Source organism: Pteronotus mesoamericanus, unplaced genomic scaffold (genome assembly GCF_021234165.1).
Source record: "Pteronotus mesoamericanus isolate MK-2021 breed Mesoamerican mustached bat unplaced genomic scaffold, CSHL_Meso_final contig_347, whole genome shotgun sequence".
Lineage (NCBI taxonomy): Eukaryota > Metazoa > Chordata > Mammalia > Chiroptera > Mormoopidae > Pteronotus > Pteronotus mesoamericanus.
In genome coordinates this window covers 11,884,450-11,906,920 of record NW_026555137.1, presented here as the reverse complement: position 1 = coordinate 11,906,920, position 22,471 = coordinate 11,884,450, and the positions used below count along the sequence as shown (strand labels likewise).

Below are 22,471 nucleotides of genomic sequence, written 5' to 3'. Positions count from 1 at the left end.
ATCGTAATAGAATTCTCAGCAAAAAGTCATTCTAAAATTAAATATTCTCTAAATTTAAAGATTTTTCATACAAAGAAAACAAAACAAATTAAACCCTAAATAGAACATATCACTTAAAGGGGCTCTATACTTTTTTATAGCATAAAACACTTGTTAAATAAAAGGCTAACTTTATTCTCAAAAATACCAATAAATCTTCTAAAGCTCTTATCAAACACAGGAACCTTTATGCACTTTTGGATGGCATGTAAACAGGACTAACCACTGAAATTAGATATACATTTACTCTAGGCCAGCAAACCTACTCCTGTGTTCTCACTGAAATTCTTGCTCTAGAATAGCTAATGGATTTTGGGGTTTTATGCTTATCAGTCCCTTTAAGAATTTGATAAAAGCTATGAAACTTCCCCCCAAAATGCATTATCATAAAATGCCACACATAATTCAGGGACTCATAGATTCCAGTCCCTACAGCCTCAAAACACTAGGTTAAGAAAGCCTGTTCTCGAGAATGAAATGCGACGGTTGACCAAGTATGGCTATTAGCAGCACCCCACTATTTCCTCAAGAATTCAGCCAGAAAAATAGTCATGAAAGGCTAGATTCATTTATCCTTTTACAATGACAGAACTGTTTATAAAGTTACCTCATGGTTTACTTCTTGATATGTTAGAGCAGCAAAGTGGGGCTGTTTTTCCTGGTGGGTGCTACTTAGGCCACAAGCTTCAGTTTTGTCCAATTCCCTCACTTTAGAGGAAAATGATACCCGGAGAGCCAACAGTGCTACCTTTGTAGAAGAGCTGGTCTCCTCATCTTTTTCCATTATATTATGAATATAGGACTAACTTGAATATAAGACTAACTTTTCAATATCTTAAAACAAAGACTTAAAAGAGGTGAACAATGAACAAAATGGTAACATGAAGCTGTATTACCATTACCATTTACCTCATATAAGATTTGTCCTGATGCCAAACACTTTCTATCACCAAAGGCCAGCTGAAGCAGATGGAAACTCAAAACATCCCCTTCACTGAAAGAAAAAAAGATTAGCTTTTTCTGTATTTCTCCTAAGAAATACTATCATATTAAACATCTCTTACTGTCCAAATCAATTTAGTTTATATACAATGTTGAGTGCATGTCATAGAACTCAGGTTACTGTGAAGAACTCAGTTTTATTTGGTTGTTTTCATAAAACGCAGTCCTTCGAAATAAAAACTGAAGTTTTACTTTTTTGAGTCTAATTAAGCTCATGGTTTTGGTATACTTTAGGTGACACCTTATGTAGCAGAGACTATATAACTGTTTGCCCAGTATTCCTTCTCCCCTTCTTCAACAGGTATGCTTTAGTTAGGTATATGGCTGCCTAAAATATACTACATCACCCAGCTTCCTTTGCTAGCCCAAGTTCTGACCAATGGGATGTAAATAGGATTATCCAATGGCAACTACAGAAAACCTTCCTTAAGGTTTTTGGCTTTGCTTCTTGTCCTCTGCACTTTCTTTCTGGTCTCATCCTCCATATTCTCAGGCTTCTACATAAAGTGAAGGTGGTGTCCTATACCATGAGTAAGATGGCAATACAATTAGCATGTAAAGCACTGATACCAAATTGACCCTGCACTACTCAAATATAGAATGCAGTAAGCATTAGCAGCGCAAATTTCAAAACCACACTATCTGAATTTGAATTCTTATTCTTACTAGCTGATCTTTCTTTTTTTAAAAGATTTTATTTATTTGTTTGTTTGTTTATTTGGGGCGGGGGCGCAGAGGGAGGAGAAGAAGAGAAAAATCAATGTGTGAGAGAAACACCAACCAGTTGCCTCTCGCATACACCCCGACTGGGGACTGGGCCTGCAACCCAGGCATGTGCCCTGACCAGGAATTGAACCAGTGACCCTTTACTTTGCAGAATGACGCCCAACCAACTGGGCCATGCCAGTCAAGGCAAGATATTTCCTAAAACATTTCTTCTAGTCGGCTTCCAGGACATTGCACTATCCTCATGTCTCTCATACTACACTATCTTTAGTCCCCTGCTGGTTATTCTGCCCTCTTGTTCTCAGCCTCTATTTCTAAGTACAGAAAGTGTGCAAGGCTCACCAGAGGAACCTTGAAAAAATACTTACGTTTAGGTCCTACCACCAGAAATTGACTTAACTGGTCTAGGGTAGCCAGCCCAAATTAAAACACTTATCTTATCCATGCCTACACAGCCCTATATAGTAAAACTAGTTCTGCTTTCCTGGCTTCATCTAGGACTACTCTGCACTCTCCCCTTACTGACCTTGCTTTTCCCTGAGACGTTTCACTACGACCTTTGGATTCTTTACCCCGAATCTTCACGTGGCCCTCCTCCCTCCTTACCCTACCTGGCTTCATCCAGACCCCTAACTGCACTGTCAGTTCCCTGCTCCGCCACACTCTGTAGCTTTCTCGGCTTGCTTCTCACTGATGTCTGAGAATTACTCAAACACAAAGAAATAATCTTTTAACTTTTTAAATCATTTCAACTACCATTCAGATTCACTGAATCATGTTGCTTTCACTAAAGAGAGATGACATAGTACAAAGATCTCCAAAAGTAATTAACTGCTGTCCCATTTTGACAAGTATTTTTTAAAACCACCTGTATCACACCTACCTATCTTGTGTAGACTGAACAGCCCACAAATAACAGCAGTTGCGAGGATCATTCTCAGGTTCTTGAAAAGTAACAGCATATATGGGAACCCTTCCACCTTCCAACTGTGTGTAGTATCTATAAAGGCACAAAAATTAGTGTACTTAATTTTAAATTATAGTTATGTGAAAAAAAGGTGCCTCAATTTAAGATTTTGAGTTAGAGCAACTACTGTTCATACAACTCTCTTATCTTTAAAAATACACAGGGTATAAAGACAACAAAACAATGGGTGTGTCATCCATCCCCCAGGTAGAACTAGAAAGGAGTAAAATAACTAAAACACATTCATATATGTATGTGTCAACAAGTCCTTCCAGTACATGTAAACGCATGCCACTACATACTGCTCTACAATAAGAGGTACCCTAGAAAGGGGGGAAATACTGCTATAACACTCCATTTTAGCTGCTTGGGTCTAAGAGTCAGTTTCCTCATTGCTACAATAAAATGAGTCAGAATCTGAAGGTTTCCCATAAACCCCTTAAAAAGCATAATTAGCTAAAAAATGGCAGTGCTGGAGAAAACACTGCAGAAGCCCAATTCCCCAGGTACTCTCTCATTGCGATTCAAAGACAAGAGCTGGTAAAAAGGTATCAGCAGAGTTGAGATTCACTTCCCACAGGGAGCTACCACAGAATAAATAGCACTGGCACTTCATCACTGTGCTTTATGGGAAAACTGGACTTTGAGGAAGTGCAAAAATAGTCTGTGTTTATCTAAGGGGTTTGTAATGCTCTACCCTAATATTATCAAAGAATCCAATGGTAAGAAACGGGCCTGGTTTGAGATGAGGGAATATTCTTGTTATTTTCCATCTCTCTTTTTTGTACTTCAAATTTGGCAAGTAGGTACCAATTTGTTGGCAGGACTAATAGCAGAAAGTTGCAAGGGTGACTATTTTGTTGACTCATCTGCAAGATAAATTACTCAAGATGGCAGTCTACTATACTTTAGAAAAATTGAAGAAATATTAAATTCACAACTTAAGAAACAAATAGGCATTTATCAATTAATAGAGATTAAATTGAAAACTTATAATGCCTATTTGTTACCTCCCTTATACAGGGGTACCTCCCTTAAATTAGTTCCTTAGCAATTTTAACACCATAAATATTAAAAAGTATTAATATTATTGTATTTGGGGTAAGTTTCTCACAGCATAAAAATTTTAAAACACAGTATAATTTTGATATTTTAAAAAGCCTGTTTTTCTGTCAACTACGAATTACCACTTTATACATATTTACACATATGGTTATGAAGAAAAAGTACTTCTGAAAGAATTCATACTATACAAATATGTAGTTCATCTTTAGACTCATGCTTTACTAATAAACTGAACACAACAACTGAAATACCTTTTAAATATACACTAAAAGTATCAATCTAAAGTCATTCCTTTATATATCAAGTCATAATTTAATACAATGAAAAATTACTCACTCAATCATTAATCTATCCTACTTTGTTCTCCTTAAGCTAATTTTTAAATATTAATAGTGTACAAACTATATTCAGAAACAAACTACCAAAAATCTAATCTCAGAAAATAGTTAAACTTACTCCCTCTTCAGGGTTTTCATATTCCAGAGTGCCAGATAGCCATCGGAAAAACCGACAGCAAGCTGGTTTGTCCTGCTGAGGTAACTGAGGGTCGAAATGGCTGTCCCTGCCGGGCTTCCCAACTGGAAACACAGATGGCGCCCTTCCTTTATCGCGCTTTCTCTGATGCGCGGTACTTCAGCTGGGATACCAGCTATAACTTCAAGATCTTAAAAAAAAAAAAAAAGTGAGATAAACTACAAACAGCACAAAAGAAATGAGCCGCCCATTATTCAAGCGGCAAGTGAAGACTACTGGGGTAACTCAAAATAAGATTAGTGATAAAATATGCTGAACCATAAAATAGCCACTCTTATCTACTGAAATGCTGTTAATTTTCAAAATACATTTGATTATGTAATTTCAACCCAAATATATCCCTTGAAGAAATGTCTGGTTTTAGGGATGGGGCAGAAAATATATAAGGTGAACCTGGTACATCTTAGTGTCAGAAATCTAGAAAACTATTAAAGTCTAAGAGGAATTTGTCAGACTACACAAAAGAGCATTTTAACCATTGAAAAGCAACAATAAATGACCTGAAGCTAATACAAAATATAGAATGTAAAGTGTAATTAAAAAGTAATTTTAAAATAATAATGAAAGAAATAAATGAAACACATTAAGTATGTAAAACTTCATGAGTTTCTGCCTTCCTCACTTACAAAAGACCTTACCAAATCACTGGAAATAAGTGGGTACCAGCTTCTTACTCTGAAAATTAGTACTTAAATAAAACAGTAAGCATCTATCTGTGTTTTCTGAAAAAAGTGTATTTCAGGTTAAACAAATAGCCCTAGTTAATGAGAAAATTCTTCTTTAGATTAACAGAAGTTTAAAATCATCACCTAATGAAAGAAGAGATTTAGGCAACACTCTCAATAAATGAAACAATTAACTTAGAGTAAGATTTTTCAACCTTAGCTCTCATGAGGTTTTGGTTCACTGCAGGGGGCTGTCCTGTGCACTACAGGATGTGAGGCAGCATCCCTGACTTTTTCCTTCTAGATGTCAGTGGCACCGCCTCCCTCTAGTAGTGACAACCAAAAAAGTCTCCAGACATTTAAAAAATGTCCTAGATGGCAAAAATCACCCCCAGTTGAGAACTGCAGGAACAAAGGTTGATGGGAAACCTTAAATAAGGAGAGGAAGGATCATGCTGTCATCATGTGAACCCAATGATCACTAAATGTGAAACAAGACCATGTGTCTCTTGATGTGATACAGTATGAAATACCCAGCACTTCTGAAGTATCCTTACCAAATGTTAAGAATGAATCTAATCAGATACAAAATGTAAATAACACCACAAGAAACACACAGATAATTCCAAAATGTGGGGCATTATTCCATATAACTTCTTCAGCAAGTCAGCGGTGCTAAAAATAAGACAATAGAAAGAGGATTGCTCTACCTTCTCTACCTTAAGAAAATAAGAGTTGTCAGGTGTAATATGTGGACCTTGTTGGATCCTCGTTCAAACCATCTCAATGTAAAAAGATGCATTATAGACAATCACAGAAATCCAATTATTAGATTATACCAGAGATTTCAGCCTTTTTCATCTCATGGCACATGTAAACTAATTAAAATTCTGCGGCACACACAAAAATATACTTTTTCCTGATCTGACAAAGAAATAGATACAATTTGGATTCATCCACTCTGGATGGGTACTGCTGTGTTGTCACTGTTTTAACAATCTGAGGGAAAGGAGATCAGTGCCCCTGACTAAGTAATCAGATATTGTATGTTTTAAAAATTCTAATGGCACACTGGTTGAAAAATCACTGGACTATAACAATGAATTAGTATTAACATTGTTAGGAGTGGTAATGACATCATGATTACGTAGTAAAATAATTATTTGCTTTAAATTAATGCAGAAGGAGAATCAAAGAAAAAGACGCACATACAGTACTTCTTAAAACTAACTTGAATTTAGGTGATGGATATGTGTGAACTCTAACATCCTTTTATCTACTTGAAGATGTCAGAAATCATTAATAAAAATGAAAAACATTCCTGCCTGTGTATCGACATAACTGTTGTGCAAGGGCAGATTCCCTTCGTGCTATTATGAAGAGGTTAAAAAATCATTATCCCACTGTTCTTGAACAGTTCTTCTCCTAATCCCTCCTGTTTCTGATTATTTTTTCAGAGAATGGCAAGCGATTAAATTTTGCCAAAATAAATAGTTCAATGAAATACTGTAAACTTATTTAAGAAAATAAGGTAGCCTCTACATGTACTAATATGGCAGGATGTGTAAGAAATACCACTAGGTTTGGAGAAATTGGAGAAATGTATTTATAGCATGATAAATGGAAAGAACTTTATTCTCCTTGTTATGTATATTTCAGTAAAGTCTAAGTAGTTGTAATCATGAATTACTTTATACAAAAGAAATTTTGCATTTTAACACTGAAATTCAATTTTTTGAGTGCTATAAAATTCAACGGTTTCTTAATTCTCACAATTGAGATAATGGTTCTGATCTCTGATCACAATCCAGAGTTTAATTATAAAATTATCCTTGTGCTAATTCAACTATTGATTGTTGACTCCCGAAATAAAGGATGTTTTAACTATTTTGAGGTGAAAAGTTTTAATTATGAATTACAAGTATTTTAATTAGTCTTACACCTGTGATGGTATCATATACAAAACACACTCTGAAACAAAACTTCTAGACTATTTAATTCCTTTATCAATTTTCTATAAAGTGCAGTTAAACCATTTCTAATAGATTACAAATTCATTTTTAGCTATTGTTATTTTTGTTAATGTTTTTTTGATTGTTAATCAATTCTTTTCATTTAAACTTTACCCAGGATTTTATTAACCAGGTCTTCATACATATCAAAATTTAAGGTATGGTTTATTATTGTAAAAATTTTTTTTCTTAAGTGCACATATGACCATTACTTCTGCCAAGTCAAATTTTTCAGGTTTCATTTTGGAGATTTAAATTTAGTTCAAATGGCTAAGTACCTCAATCAATTTCTAGTCAAACTTTTATAGCTTGCCCTTTTAATCAGTTTTATTACATACTGACAATTTTTATTAGTTATGCTTATTATAAATTGAGATAAAACATTGATCATTTGCTATCTTTTCCTTAGCTGATCTGTAAATGAACAGATCTTCAATATTACAGGATTGCTTTAAAAATCAAGAAGGTCCTCGAGCCCTGGCTGGTGTGGCTCAGTAGACTGAGTGCTGGCCTGTGAACCAACGGGTTGCCAATTTGATTACTAGTCTAGGGCACACGCCTGAGTTGTGGGTCAGGTTCCCAGTGGGGGTGGGCGCATGAGAGGCAACCACACAATCATGTTTTTCTCCCTCTCCCTCTCTTTCTCCTTCCCTTCCCCTCTCTAAAAATAAATTTTAAAAAAAGTCCTTGAAGGTCTGATAGTCCTCTCCTGAAATACACATTTTTAAAAAAAGTTAGTTCTCCTCCTTACACAAACCAATCAAGAGCCCATAAATTTAAAAGAAACCTGAAAGCACTCAAGTAAATTTACTAATATAAGGATTAGTAGTAAATAAGAAAAATTGCCTCTTCACTTTTTAAAAAATTTGAGTAGCATTAGTTCTAATTTGGGAGGTTATACTGTGAGGGAAGACTTTCAATCACTGTTATTTCCTAGTAAATTACTTTGTGTCTTTTCTAACTATAGGAACATAAACAGCACGCCAAAACACTACACTACATCCTATATGAGTGAACAATCTTATTTCTTTTTTTAAAAAAGACCATTTATTTATTTTAGAGAGAGGCGGAGGGAGAAAGAGGAGGAAAGAAACATTGATCGAGAGAAACCGTGATGTGTGAGAGAGACATTGATCGGCTGCCTCTCACAAGTCTCCAATCAGGGACCTGGCCCACAACCCAGGCCATGTGTCCTGACTGGGATTCAAACAGGCAACCTTCCGGTTTGCAAAATGACACCCAACCCACTGAGCCATATTAGTCAGAGTGGATAATGAAATCTTGATAAGGTTCTTCAAGATTTTATACCTTTAGCTCTTCTCCTGGCATTTACTTAATAATAGATATTATACAAGTATATATCTGAAAGCAAATAAATCAATATCCCTATCTCTTTCGATACCTATGTTAGTATATGAACATGTCATCAATAAAATAGACTAAGATGTAAAAAGTATCCACAGTGCCCAAAACATTAAAACAATAGGTCCAAACAATAAAACAAAGATACCTAAAGAAGTTCCTATATAAAATTTTTTGACTTTTTAAAAATCAACCCCTTATATTAGAATATTCAGGCGGTCAGTTTTTGGTTTCAAACAAAGAACGACGAATTACCTGATGCCTCTACTTCATTCTGACTGCATGATAAGTCATCAAGACATAGATCAATAAGAAGGACCTGTCCAACATTGGTTACCACGGCAGCCACACCAAAAAGCCATCGCAGACTTGGGTGTAAATGCTGCGTGCTTGCACTGGCTCCTCCATGGTTAATTATAGGTTCAACAGCTGTTACCTAGAAAGTAGAAAATATGACAAGGTTGAAGCATGTTGCTAGGTATAACATTTTCTCATATTTTCTAATATAAAATCGTTAATCTACATCCGATACTTGTGAGTCGGAGTAACATAATGAAATCTTCCAATATAAAAAGAATTACACCATTATTTCAATACATTAAAAAAATCATGCAGTTGAAATAACTGATGTTTATTGAAAATTTAATGTAAGCCAGGAATTGTGCTAATTGGTTCATTTAATGTTCATGACAACCCTTTGATATTAGACTATAATTATATCTGTTTAAAGATGCAACACCCAGAGGCTTAGGACAAGTTAGCTGAGTTATTCAAGCCACACATTCATTTAATGTAAAATTTAAACCTAGACTTTTCCCACTTTAAAGGTCTTAACTAGCTATACCAGGGTTCTATACCTCTTCTCTTAAGGAAGAGTAAAAATAAATCATTCCAGAAAAAATTGTTTATTCTTTAAAAAAAAAAAAAAAAAAGGACCTGTTTTTGCCTTAAAGCCATTAGAGGTGTAAAGTTCTTTAAAAGGGCTGTATTATTATGGACTTCACACAAAGTGTTAGCAGTAACTGAATCACTGACATTTAACAAGGACTGAAGTTACTTAAAATCATACTGCAGCCGCATTGTGGAGTTGTATTTTCCCCTTTCATCTCATGAATGTCTGTACCTAATAGTCCATATTTTGTTTTATGCTTAGCTTTTCTTCTGTTTCCTCTTAATTCACAAATATCAATTAGATATGTTATGTGATAATTAAGTATTTGGTGATTTCTACTATGATACTGATAAATGTCCTAGAAAGAAAAAAGGAAATTTGTTATCAATGGTATATCTAAATATAAAATTAAAGTTTGTTTCAGGCTATAATTTTTTACAGTAGACAAGAGCCTGGCTCTGTCTATATTTCATCTGTACACAAGACATCCATAGTGTTTTTAATTCTGAAAGATGTAATTTCATGAATTGTCTTCCTTTTCTAAAGTATGATAATGCCTGTAAATACCAAAGCATATTTTCTTCGATTTCCTCAGTGAGGGGTAAGGAAATCTGTCACAGCTTACATTCCTCATGCAAATATTATAGAAAGTAAATGACAATGCTATCGAATTTAATTTTAAAATAAGACAGTTAAAAGTACGCAAATTTAAGAGGTGATGCTGTGCCCTGTCCCCAGAAAACAGCTGGTTGAACTTCCTTGGATGTTATCTATCACTATTCTCCCGATCTTCTCCTTCCCGCCCGCGTATTCTCTTTTCCATAAGATACCAGTCGCCCACCCACATAAAGGACAAGAACAAGGTAAGCTCCTTCTCAACTACTCATATCCAGAAAACCACACCGTGCCTGTCACCCCCCGAGGGTCCTGAAGCGGTCCCATCCTGCTTCCACTGTCATGTCTTTGGTTCAGTTCATCACCATTTTTTACCTGAACTACCCCAATATAAGGAGCTTTTTACACTTGAGTTGCGCTTTCAACTTAAAATGATTTCACCACAGACTTTAAGAGGAAGCCCCTAACTGCAAACAAAGCTATTAATAATCTCAATCTTCACCATTTCTGGCTTCTACTTCTTAACTTCCCCTCTCCCCCAGTGATTCTAAATAAGCCTAGTTTTCCAAATGTTCCATATACTGTGACTTTCTGCATGTTAGCCCCTTTGCCTGAAATGTCCAACCTTTTTAGTAGAAATTATTCAGGTGTTCTCCATGTTCTAAATGGCTGAATTTGTGAAAATACTTACATTTATGCTGTAAGCTTATTATTGGTCTTTTCCTAATAGACCAATAGACCTTTTCCTAATAGACCAAGCTTTTTGACAGCATGAAACAAGTTCAATCCATCTGTTTATCCTCAAAATCTAGAACACAGCTTCATGTATAGCAAGCACTCAACGTGTATCACTAAGTTAATTCCGCCTTAGAATCATCACTGCTGGCAAGTACATATAAGGTACTAAGCTGTACAGTCCTTCAGACCTCCACAGTAGCCCATAAAGTCTTCCTCAACTATAAAAATATATTTTGTCATTAACCTCCCTTTTAACTCTATTCTATGACTGTATACATTACATATACATACATAAATTTTTTAAAAAAATTTTTAAATGTTTATTGATTTCAGAGAGGGGGAGAGAAACAAATGGTTGCCTCCCACATGCAGCCTGACTGGGGACTGAACCCGCAACTTCAGTATGCCCTGACCAGGAACTGAGCCCGACCTGTTGGCATACAGGACGATGCTCGAACCGAGTCACACCAGCAAAGGCCATACATACATTTTTATGTATGTCTAAAGGGCATACATTTTTCACACTAAGTATAGAAAGAATTCTACTCTTCCATGACTTTATGTGGCTGTGTGTGTACATTTTAAGTGTAAACACGTTCTCACCGTGCATGAAAGGGTGGAAACAAACCTGTTGAAGACAAATCTTATTCAAAATACTTCTGTAATTAGTATTGGATAAGATGCTTGGCATATGAAGGACATACAGATATTAATTAGTAAATGGTCATTATAAATGAAATCACCATTTAAATGTATCATTCAAATCTTAGTAACAGAGACATGTTTTCCATATTGCTCCAAGGCTGCCCCTTAAACACGGGTCTGAACTCCTTACATGAAGCCACTTACTCATGAATTTTTCCCTAGTACATACAGGACTGTAAGTGCATTTTCTCTTCCTTACGATTTTCTTTTTTTCTCTAGCTTACTTTATTGTAAGGATACTGTATATAACACATATAACATACAAAGACTGCATTAAATGTATCACTGAGGCTTCTGGTCAACAATAGGCTATTAAGTTTTAGGCAGAGTCAAAAGGTATAAGCAGATTTTCAACTGTGCCAAAGGGGGTAGGTGGAGGAAGCAGCGCCTCTAACCCCTGCATTGTTCAAGGGTCAGCCATAGTCACACATACAAAAACAAAAACAACAACAACAACAACAACAAAAAGAAAAAGAAAAAAAATGTCCGTAGTAATAAATGTTTTATATTTTTATAACCCTTTTTTTGAACTTTTAAATGAAAAATAACACACTTCCATAAAAGTGAACCAATTAGAAGTGTGTGTGTGTATATATCTATATATCTCTCTCTCTCTCAATGAATCTCTCTCTCAACAAAGTGAAACTACCTGTGTAACTAGTAGGGGTTCAGTTTTGAAAACACAATGTCCACGTATCTTAAAAGGTACCTACCCTTCCAGGAAGAACAACTGCTTTAACCACTCTTGATATACCCAGGTCATAAAGACAAAGAACACTCCCTTCTGCATCTTCCAATCCAATTAACAATCCGGTTCTCTTCTGCCAAGAGAATTCTTTCACAGCTAGGATTATAGGTGGCTCGTCATTCACTCCGCTGAATCTATATGCAGACAATCGCTCTCCCGTCAGGGAGTTTACTACCTCAAGTTGTGGACCACAAGTCAAGTAAGCAAGTCCATTTTTCCCTAAAAGAAGAAAAGCAAAGTAAATATGTTGCTTATTTTAATATTCTATGTACATAACAAAATTATAAGCTTTTGCATGTATAACAGATAGCTCATTATACAAAACTTTACATGTTATCTCCAAATTGAAATCTAAACATTTATAAAATAGAGTGGTCCTCAATTTAGTAAAATATATTGAACTACTACCACAATAATAATAAAGTAACCATTCAGTTTTAAATACATCATCTCATTTACTCCTTGTCATACCTCAATAGAGAGATAAGTCAACTAAACATTCATACAGCTAAATAACTTGCCCAAAGCCGCACAGCTACAAATACCAGGGCCAAAAGTGGGATCCCAAGTCTAATTCCAAAGCTTATATTTTAACTATATTATGCCTTAAGGGTTAAACTAGGTGTTGTAAAATATAACACGTGACTCTATTCCAGAAGAGTTCAAATTCCAACTGAGAAGACAGACATAACTAGTATAACAACAGGAAGTATCAGAAGCCCTTTTTGGCTCCTTATTAGTCCTGTCTGGATTTTAATCTGCATGCAATGTAAAGTAACCAGAGAGTATTAAGCAGGACACTGACAATCCAATCTGTGTTTTTAAATGTTCCTCCAGCTGCTAAGTAGAGAATGGACAACAAGGGGGAAGCACAGAGAAATGGGAGATGATACCTATGCTTGACTGGCTGCCATTATTAGGGAAAGGCTGATCGACTGAAGGTTCATCTGAGAGGCAGAACTAAAAGGATCTGCTTGCGGATGAATAAGACACGGCTCCCTGAGTAAAACAGAAGAATTAAGAACAGACTCTGAATTTTCCCTTGCGCTGCTAGATGGGTGGTGGTAACTTTTACTACTAAAGCTGCAATGTTTCTCATGCATCTAAGTAGATAGATAGTTGGATATACTAGATTATGGCTGAGGGGAGGCTACGGGATTTGACAAAAGAGCATGGCACAGGGGTGACATAGAAGGCATGGGTTCAAAGCTCATTTCTGCCACTTGCTGTACAAGGTCAAGTTGCTTTACCTTATGATTCTGAACTACACAGAACAGTGAGTTCTTAGAAAAGTCTAATGCTTAATCTCAATAAAAAATTATCACAGTGCTTAGCATATATTTAATACTGTTCCTACTTTTAATATTCAAGAGAATAGCACTATAAATAGCTAAGTGACCGATATATACATATATGCTTGACTTGTCTTCCTGCTAGGAAGGATGGCTGTGATACTCATTTTCAGAAAAATGTGCTGCAGTATCTTTCACTAGACTGAAATTCATAATTTAATGGCTTCTTTGGTATGGTTTTCTGCTGTATTACATAATCCAAACCATGTATTGAAATCTTGTTCAGATTAATGGAATTATGAAAAGATTTTCTGAATATTTTATTTTACCCAGGGCCCTAAAAATAAGAACTTTTTAATTCATAAGACTGTTTAGGTTCTATTTCAAACTCAGCAATAAGACATACTGATGATAAAGAAAAATCAGCTGTGTGATTTCTACTTTCCAAATGCAGACACTCAATACTAAAAGATATAAAACATATGGTACTTTTAATAAAAAATAATAAACTTTACTTCCCCAAAGAGTGACTGAAAACATGTCCTACAGTATGTAGATGCTATTACACAAGTAGTCATAGATGTCACATATTTACATAAGACCACTCTAACCAGATTTTGCTTCTCGTCCACATTAAAGATATCGCAGTAGATGCTTCTTAGTATCTTGTAAGTCAATCAAATTAGTACATTTTCAGCAACATTATTTTACCTGCAGCAAACTTTCCACGAAGTACAGATTCTAATGTTATTTCATCTTCTCCAAGGGCTTCAATAGTCACTTCTGGGAACTGCAGAAGATCACTAGTCACTTGTGCTGTTAAGTCTTGCATACTTCCACTGTAATTATTTTTAAAAGACATTATTATATATTTCTACTATCTCTAACCAGAAGGAAAAAAAGCACAAAAAAATTTAAAAACTAATACTGAAATCTGATTATAAAATACATACTATGTGCTTCTGGTTTTGAAGTATTCTCTCCTAAGAAAATATTTCCCAAACAGCCACAGGAGAGTAAAGATTCATTAAGCCAGTTGTCCTAAGGATAGACACGATTCCCTAGGATTAATCTTATTGCCTGACTGACTCTCAAAGAACACATCACACACCAAAAATAATATATATTTTAGAAAAATTGCTATTACGGTAAAAGGGGAGAAAGTCTATGAAAAAATGTCCCAACTCACAGTAACCTCAGGAAGTGAGTTTAATACATGTCTTTAACTAGATATAAAAAATTTAATTATCCTTCATTTCCAAAATATAGAAGACTAGGTTCCTTGAATGACTCCCATTGTAAACAACCAAAATAGATGGTTAAAATATAAAAGTATTTTTTTTCAATGATTAATGAGTTAGCAAAGCCTAAAAAGTGAAGAGACAGTAGGAATTGTGGAAGACAAGCAAGCTGGCTTGGGCCTTGAGGATGAGCTCCCAAATCCAATCCAGGTGACCCTGGTCTCGTTTTCAGCACTCTGAGGTCCACAGAGGAAGACGACAAAGCTTAAGGCTAACAGAGCCCAATGCAAATAAGCTAAGAGGAGGTTCCCTGCCCCACCACCCTACAATAAACTCTGCAAGGCTCTACCATCAGCATAAGGGTGAGTGAGAGAGCACCCACAGTGCAGGACAGAGAGCAATTAAGCTGCCTATTTTGACCTTGGCTATAAGTCTCTACTCAGAAAAATAAAACCCCCTTCACACAAATTAGTGGCCAGAATTCAAGCTATGTTATCTGAAAATACTCAGATGAAGAATTTATTATCAAGTATTCTCATATTGGTAATGCTCCAAGTAACCCACAGAAAACACCAAATAGTCTCTAGAATCTCAGAGTTCTCAAAGATGAAGTTCCAGTGAAAATGAGCTTACAGTCAAAATAACAATAGAATTAGGCTATCATGATCAACAGCTAGTTCAACCAGTCTGTCGAAGACTTCAGACACTGGAATAATCAGAAAACGGTACGTTTAATATGCCTAAAGAAATCAAAGAGTACACTTGCCAGTGAGGAAGAAACTCTAAAAATTAAAGTAAAAAACGGTCAGGTGGATTTGAAAAAAAACAGAACTTCTAAAATGAAAAATGAAATTAGTAAAATTTAGAATTCAATGGGAAAAACTCAAAGGAGCAATGAGAATGTTCCAACTACATGCAACAATATGGACAAACATCAAAATATTAAACAATAAAAGCAGAAAATAGATTTAGAATGATTATATTTATAAAGCTACAAAGACCATAAATCTAAACAAAATACTGCCCAAATAAAAAAGCATGTAGCAAAACTATGACACAAAATCCACAGCAGTTTACACTTGAAAGGAAAAAAAGGGATTAGAATGGAAAGGAGTATACATGAGACTCCAAGGTGATGGTAAAGTTCTTTTTCCAAAACTCAATGGTGAGTACATAGGTACTCACTGCACCGTGTTTCTTTGTAACTTAAAAATATTCCTTTGTGCCTGCTCAACAAATAACAGACAAGAGCAGGAGAAGACCTAACATGTTTATTTAGAATCTCCTCGCCCCCTGCCAATGTAACACTAATAGTAAAGAACAGGCAATTCTAAAAGCTATTTCCCAAATTTGTAGACACACACCAGTTCTCTGCAATCAGGAAGACTGGTGACCCCTATGCAGAATAAAAAGAAATGACTTTCAACAACAGTGAAAGCCAGAAGTCCGGAATATCTTCAAAATGCTAAGCAAAATTGTCGTCAACATACAATTGCTGATATATTTTACTGAATATATGGCCCAATCCCCTGGGTTAGAGCATCATCCCCATATGCCAAAGCTGCCAGTTCAATCCCTGTCAAGGCTCATTCAAGAATCAATGAATGCATCAGTAAGTGCAACAGCAAATAGATATTTCTTTCTCCCTCTCTCAAATCAGTATTTTAAAATGTTATTAGAAAATGGTCCTGCAAGCAAAGCAGCAGGAAAATACAAATAAGCTGGGAAAACCAACCAACAGAAACATTCCTAAAAATGGCATGTAATTACAATTAGCAGATGAGAAAAATTAAATCCGTCATTCTAGCCTTTATGTCTAAGACGGAGGAAAGCACGGGCATGATAAGAAATTTGGAAGATACAAGTAACACTAAATCAAATTTCTAGAGATGATAAATGCACTGAATGGGATTAATAGGTTAGACATAGAAAGTTGTAGTGAATATAAACACCCATAGTGAAAACTACCTAAAATGAAGCAGAGACAAAAAAGGCTGGGCCAGGAGGAAAAATACAGAGCGACAGCAGAACCTCAAGTGTCCTAACATTTGTAGCAGAAATTTCCAAAAGGAGAGGACAGAAAAAGTTGAAAAGCCAATGGCCAATTTTTTTCCTAATTTGATGGCAACTATAATCCCACAAATCCTAAAAGGTCAGTGAACCTCAAAGCACCAGAAACATGAAAAAACTCCACCAAAATACATCAAAATCAAGGGACGAAGAGATCTTAAATGTAGCACCCCACACAAACGAACAAAGATAACAATGGCAGGAGACTTTTCATTAAAAACAATACAGGTCATATGACAGTGAAACATCCTATTTTAAGTTACAAAAGAAAAAAGTTTTTGTGACATACAACCTCTAAAAAGTACCCCACAAAGTTTCAACTTCTACTCAAGGTCTAGATAGGCACAGCAAGAACAACGTGCTGGCTGCCAATGTATGAATACTGTTGAAGTATTTTCTCACTATAAGGTACATGGATTTTGTCACTCCCCTTCTCAAAACTCTTCGATGACTCCCTACTGCATATTAAAATTGTAACTCCCACCTTCAGCTAGAGGCAAATCAAGGCTCTCCACAACCTGGAAGTCCCAGGTTACCTTCACAGCATTGCTCCCCCAAACCCTTCATCACTTTGCTATATTATGGCCTAGCACTTTCACTTATTCATGCTGTTTCTCCTTCTACCTCCATCAGCCAAAGCCCATCAGTCAGGGATTAGATTCCCAGTGTGGTCTGGACAGATCATCCTTTCATATTTAATCTCATCTCTTAGATCATTTCTTTTTATCTTCCTGTTAGTAATCCTAAATATTTAAAAATTCATTACTTGTATTTGCCTGTCTTCTCCACTATACTATGAATTTCTAAAAGGCAAAAATTGTATCTTATTCCTGTGAATTCCAGAGGGTCACAACGACTTGCAACTAGTAAGTCTTAAACATGTGGTAAATTAGGACAGCAAGATGTCAGCAGGGACAGGAACAGACATGTTAAAAAATAATTTCACTTAAAGAAAAAAACCCTCAATACTGTTAAAACCCAGCAAGAAAACAACCCCATTTAAAAATGACCAGAGACCTCAGACATTTCAATAAAGAAGATATACAGACAGCAAACAAGCACATGAAAAGATGCTCCACATCATATGTCATGAGAGAAACACAAATTAAAACATCAAGCCCTGGCCAGGTAGCTCAGTTGGTTGGAGCGCCATCCCTATACCAAAAGGTTGCAGGCTCCATCCCCAGTCAGGGCACGTATGGGAGGCAACCGATTGATGCTTCTCTCTCCTCTCTAAATTAATCAGTGAGCAGCATATCCTTGGGTGAGGATAGAAACAAACAAACCAAACAAAAAACCCCAAAACAACAACAAGAGGTCACAGCAGCTTCTGTCCTGGTTTGGAGTGGCAGCAAGCAGCCTCAGGCCTTTGGTAATGGCCTGTTTTTGGCATCTGCAGAGACAGATGCAGACCGGCAGGTTGAAACGTAAAAGTAATGAATGGAGCTCTGACATGAATTAAAGGTGCTGGCTGTGGACTTTGATAAAAGTAACATGAAAACCATCATCTTAAGATGTCGAGTATAAGGATCTTCATGATGAAATTTGTAAAAACGGGACAGTCAAAGCCTTGTTTTCTGACATGAAACTGACCCACCAGAAGACACTAACCAGCAGTAGCACTGTTACCAGCTGCTCTGGACCCAAAGTGGGATTTTTCTCCTATGTCTACAGTGTGAGACACAGAACTGAACTGCTTTGCCTGAAGCAAGTGAAACGATTCCTCTCCTGTCATTTGTGATGGTCGGGTGGAGCCAGACAGGATCAGCACAGCCTTGGCTGCTAACTGCTGATGCCTATCAAGTAAGCCCCCCAAAAGAGAATCACTGCAGAGTTCTTTGGACTTCATCTTCAAAAGCAGCCAAATAATTCGAGTCACAGTGAGTTTATACCAGCAAATCTTGGGCATTTAGTGAAATTAGGGTATAACTAAGAACACTCAGAACATCACAGCTTAGGTGACCTGGGTGTTACCCGTATATCGGTGGAATTGCAGTGATTGCAAATTGAAGGTGATTACCATATACATGCTCTTTTGTGGGAAACAGGTGCTCAGCCTAAGAAAACATTTCTCAGAGTGGAATTCTATTATTTTGGCCAAAATACAGAACACTGACAATACCAAATGCTGTGAAGATGTGGAGCAAGACGAACTCTCTTTCACTGCTGGTGGGAATACAAAATTCCCACCAGTTTGGAAGACAGTTTGACAGTATCTTCCGAAACTAAAGATACTGATACCATATGATCCAACAGTCACACTCCCTGGTGTTTATCCAAAGGAGCTGAAAACATGTCTACACAAAAACCTGAACATGGATGTATATAACAGCTTTACTCATAATTATCAAAACCTGGAAACAACCAACATGTCCTTCAGTAAGTGAATGGATAAACAGTGGTATAATCCATACAATGACTATTTAGTGCTTAAAAAAAGCTGTCAAGCCATGAAAAGACATGGAGGATGTTTAAATGGTTATTGCTACGTGAAAGCAGCCCATCTGAAAAGGTTACACGCTGCATGATTCCAATTATGTGACATTCTGAATAAGGCAAAACTGTAGAAACAGCAAAGATCAGCAGTTGCCAGGAGTTAGTTGAGAGGGAGGGAGGAATAGGTAGAACACAGGATTTAAAGGCCAGTGAAACTACTTTGATACTAATGATGGATACATACCATTATACATTTGCCCAAACCCATAGAATGAACACCACCAAGAGTAAACCCTAATGAAACTATGGATGATGATGTATCAATGCAGGTTCATCATCTGTTCTGATTTGGTAGGAGGAAGCTATGCATCACCAGAAACAGAGAATGGATACTGGATATTGTATACTGGAAATCTCTGTATTGTCCACTCAATTTTGCTGTGACCCTAAAACTGCTCTTAAAAAACTCAATATTGGGCCTAACTTATTTTTAAGTATACTACATTATTTCAGTTTTAAGCAAAGTTTGCAAAATTACTACGAAAGATATTAATACAGAATACCATAAATCAGTTGTGTGAAATGCACATCTTCAAATGCAGCTAAATTCCACTACAGAAAAATAAAACTAGTTGTTCATCAAGTTGTTCAATAATTATACTGCATATACTGAGCAAACATTTCTACAAAATATTTCGTGTGCATATTTACTTTTTCTTTTGACTCAAAAAGACAATTATGATTTGAATGTAAACAGTGGACCCAGAAACTTTGAATCTTTTAGCAGCTGATCTTTCAAACTTAACTCAAACACTTATCAATCACCATCTACTTTTAAAACATTGTACTGGAAAAGGAGTGCAGGGGCAGAAAGATTACCTACTTCCTGAACTAAAGGAGTCAGATTCTGGAAGCAGAGATACATACCCACTAGAATATCACAGCAAATAAATGCTACAATGGAGGTATTCAATACAGATGTTGTGAGATCCCAGGAAAGAAGTGGGATAAAGAAAAATGAAAGAGTGCACAGAAAAGATGACATTTACACTAAAAAGGACTTGAAATTCGAGATCTTGACAAAGGCAGAGGTGGCACTACAGGCTGAAAGACATCAGCCAAGGAACATCAAAGTACATCTTTAAGAAAATGAGCCCAGGATCGGGGATGATTCTGGAGTAGCTTAAGTGCAAGTGTGCGACTAGGGGAGGCTGAACCCGAGAGCCTTACTGCAGAGACCGCGGACCGAACCGATGGCAGTTCGACATCGTTCCCTGTGAGGACTTCCTGAAAATGTTCACGGCTAGCAGAGAAAGAAACAAAGGTTGGGTTTCCTCTTAAATCCAGATGTGTCTGTCACAAAGTCGCTGTATAAGAATCTTTAGAAAAAAACAATTATTGCTGTTTTGCACACTGGTGACACTTTGGTACTAGGTTACTGAAAAACGACAGTACAGAAAGAATATAGTCTTCCTATAGCACTTAACACGGAGCATCTCTCAAGCATTAATGGGAGCGGAGCTTGCTATCCCTGGTTAAATACTCCAAAATAAGTAAACCTATCCTAATTTCTTCTCTCTTCACAGACCCAATCAGTGAAAGCTCATGAAAAAGATTCTTAAAATCTCCTGGCTCCTTACGATAATTTGAGATTAAAATAAAGTTTAGAGTTTCCAAGAGACTTATATTTTATCCTAAAGGACCCAGGTTCTTCCAAATACTTCTCCAACTGTCTATTTAAAAACAAAAACAAACACAAAAAACAGCTATTACGAATAAACCCCCCTCCCCACCCCACCCCCAAAAGTCAACCATTAACAAAAGTTATTGTTCTCGAGTTTCTAAATAGAACATTAGGGCAAATTAATATCCACCCTAAAGTGCACGGTTATTTTAAATCTCCGGGTGGGACAAGTAAAAACCAGTTAATACCCACTTCGAGATGTACGGTTGTTTTAAATCTCCAGGTGGGACAAGCAAAGTAAGTTAATACCCACTCCAAGATGTACGGTTGTTTCAAATCTCCGATCTGTGACCAATTCACCGCACCTTTTAAATCACGAGTCAAACTTTTTCCCCGCCCCGGACTCACCCGAGCCAAGCCCAGCAGCAAGTGGAGTACGGATCACCGTACAACCAACTCAAAAGGCCATCGCGAATCCCCGGGAGGGGGTCCCGCCGAGGTTGAACTGGAAACGGTGAGGACCTGGCTGCCAATCGCGGAATAAACCCCGAAGCGCGTCTCCGCCGCCATGTGCCTGAACCGCAGCTTACATAAGCCGCGCCTCCAGCGTGCTGCAACCGCCAACGCTCGCGCTCGCCCCCTCGGGCCCGGTCCGCGAGCCGGGACGTGGTCGCTCGTTGGCGGGTAAAAGCACGGCCTAGGCCCGGCACGAGGTCGGCCCCGCGGGCGAGGCGCGGCGCGGGGCGGCGAGAGAAGCCGGGCCGCCGCGCGGGGCCCAGGCCGCGCAGACCCGCCCTCTGCCGCACGAACCCAACGCCCTCCTTCCCTTCCCCCTACCCACCTGAGAAGGGCGGGTGACCGAGTCGCCGGGGCCGCCGAGTCCAGGGGGGCGCGAGGCGAGAGCTCCTCCCGTGCGGGTCCGTCACAGCATCTCCTGGGAGACACTGTCGCCCCACGCAGGAGGCGCGCGCCTCCGCCGCGCGGAAGCTGCTTCTCTTCTCGCGGGCCTCCGCCGGCGTCCTCCCTGGCCGACCACCTTAGAGTCCCACGGCCGCGAGAGTGCCTGCGCCAGCTGCAGGCCGGCTGACCGCTCAGCGTCTAAAATGCAGACGCTACCCGCGCCGCGGTTCCGGGTCCTCCCCCACGCGACTCTGCCTCCTCCGCTTGGACAGCACCGGCCCTCCTTTGCGCATTACCCAGGGCAGATACAGCTTGTCCCACACGCCCCGGAGGGGAGGGAAGAGGCGGTGCGGAGAGGGAGGGGAGGTGGAACGGAGATCGCGGCGCGGAGACCTGAGTTCTCGCGAGTGTTCCGGCCTCGGGGGCCGGCGCCGCGGGAATTTTTAAACTCTGCGTGGAAGGTGGGGGAAGAAAAGGGAGGTACGGGAAGCATGGGTCGGGAAAGGCCGTCCTTTGCGTAAAATAGAATCTCCCCGCCTCCAATGAGCTAAGGAAAGAAAAGACTACGATTCCCACAATGCCTTGAGCGCTGAATGGCCGGAGCGGCTGGACTCGTGGGCTCTGCGCGGGGTCGGGAATGGTAGTCTTCGTCTAAGGTCGCGCTGGGTGGACCCCGCCTGCCTCTTAATCCCGCGGTGTGACATCTGTGGCGGGAGAGTCGCAACTTTATCGTCTAGCCGCGCTTTCTGGAGGACAAGTGATAATTTTTGCCCTCCTG

General features: G+C 38.1%; 1 protein-coding gene across 1 annotated transcript in view; it reads right to left on the bottom strand.

The window, feature by feature from the left end:
- Positions 1-22,015, bottom strand: part of AHCTF1 (AT-hook containing transcription factor 1) — a 62,411-nt gene extending 40,396 nt beyond the window's left edge. Inside the window, exons 1-7 of the mRNA XM_054576676.1 lie at positions 21,635-22,015; positions 14,074-14,201; positions 12,036-12,289; positions 8,628-8,808; positions 4,256-4,463; positions 2,651-2,767; positions 949-1,033 (exon numbers count right to left, since the gene is read on the bottom strand). Coding sequence (XP_054432651.1) covers positions 949-1,033; positions 2,651-2,767; positions 4,256-4,463; positions 8,628-8,808; positions 12,036-12,289; positions 14,074-14,194 — 966 coding nt within the window. The 5' untranslated portion in view covers positions 14,195-14,201; positions 21,635-22,015. The remainder of the gene's footprint in view (positions 1-948; positions 1,034-2,650; positions 2,768-4,255; positions 4,464-8,627; positions 8,809-12,035; positions 12,290-14,073; positions 14,202-21,634) is intronic.
- Positions 22,016-22,471: the final 456 nt, after the last annotated feature.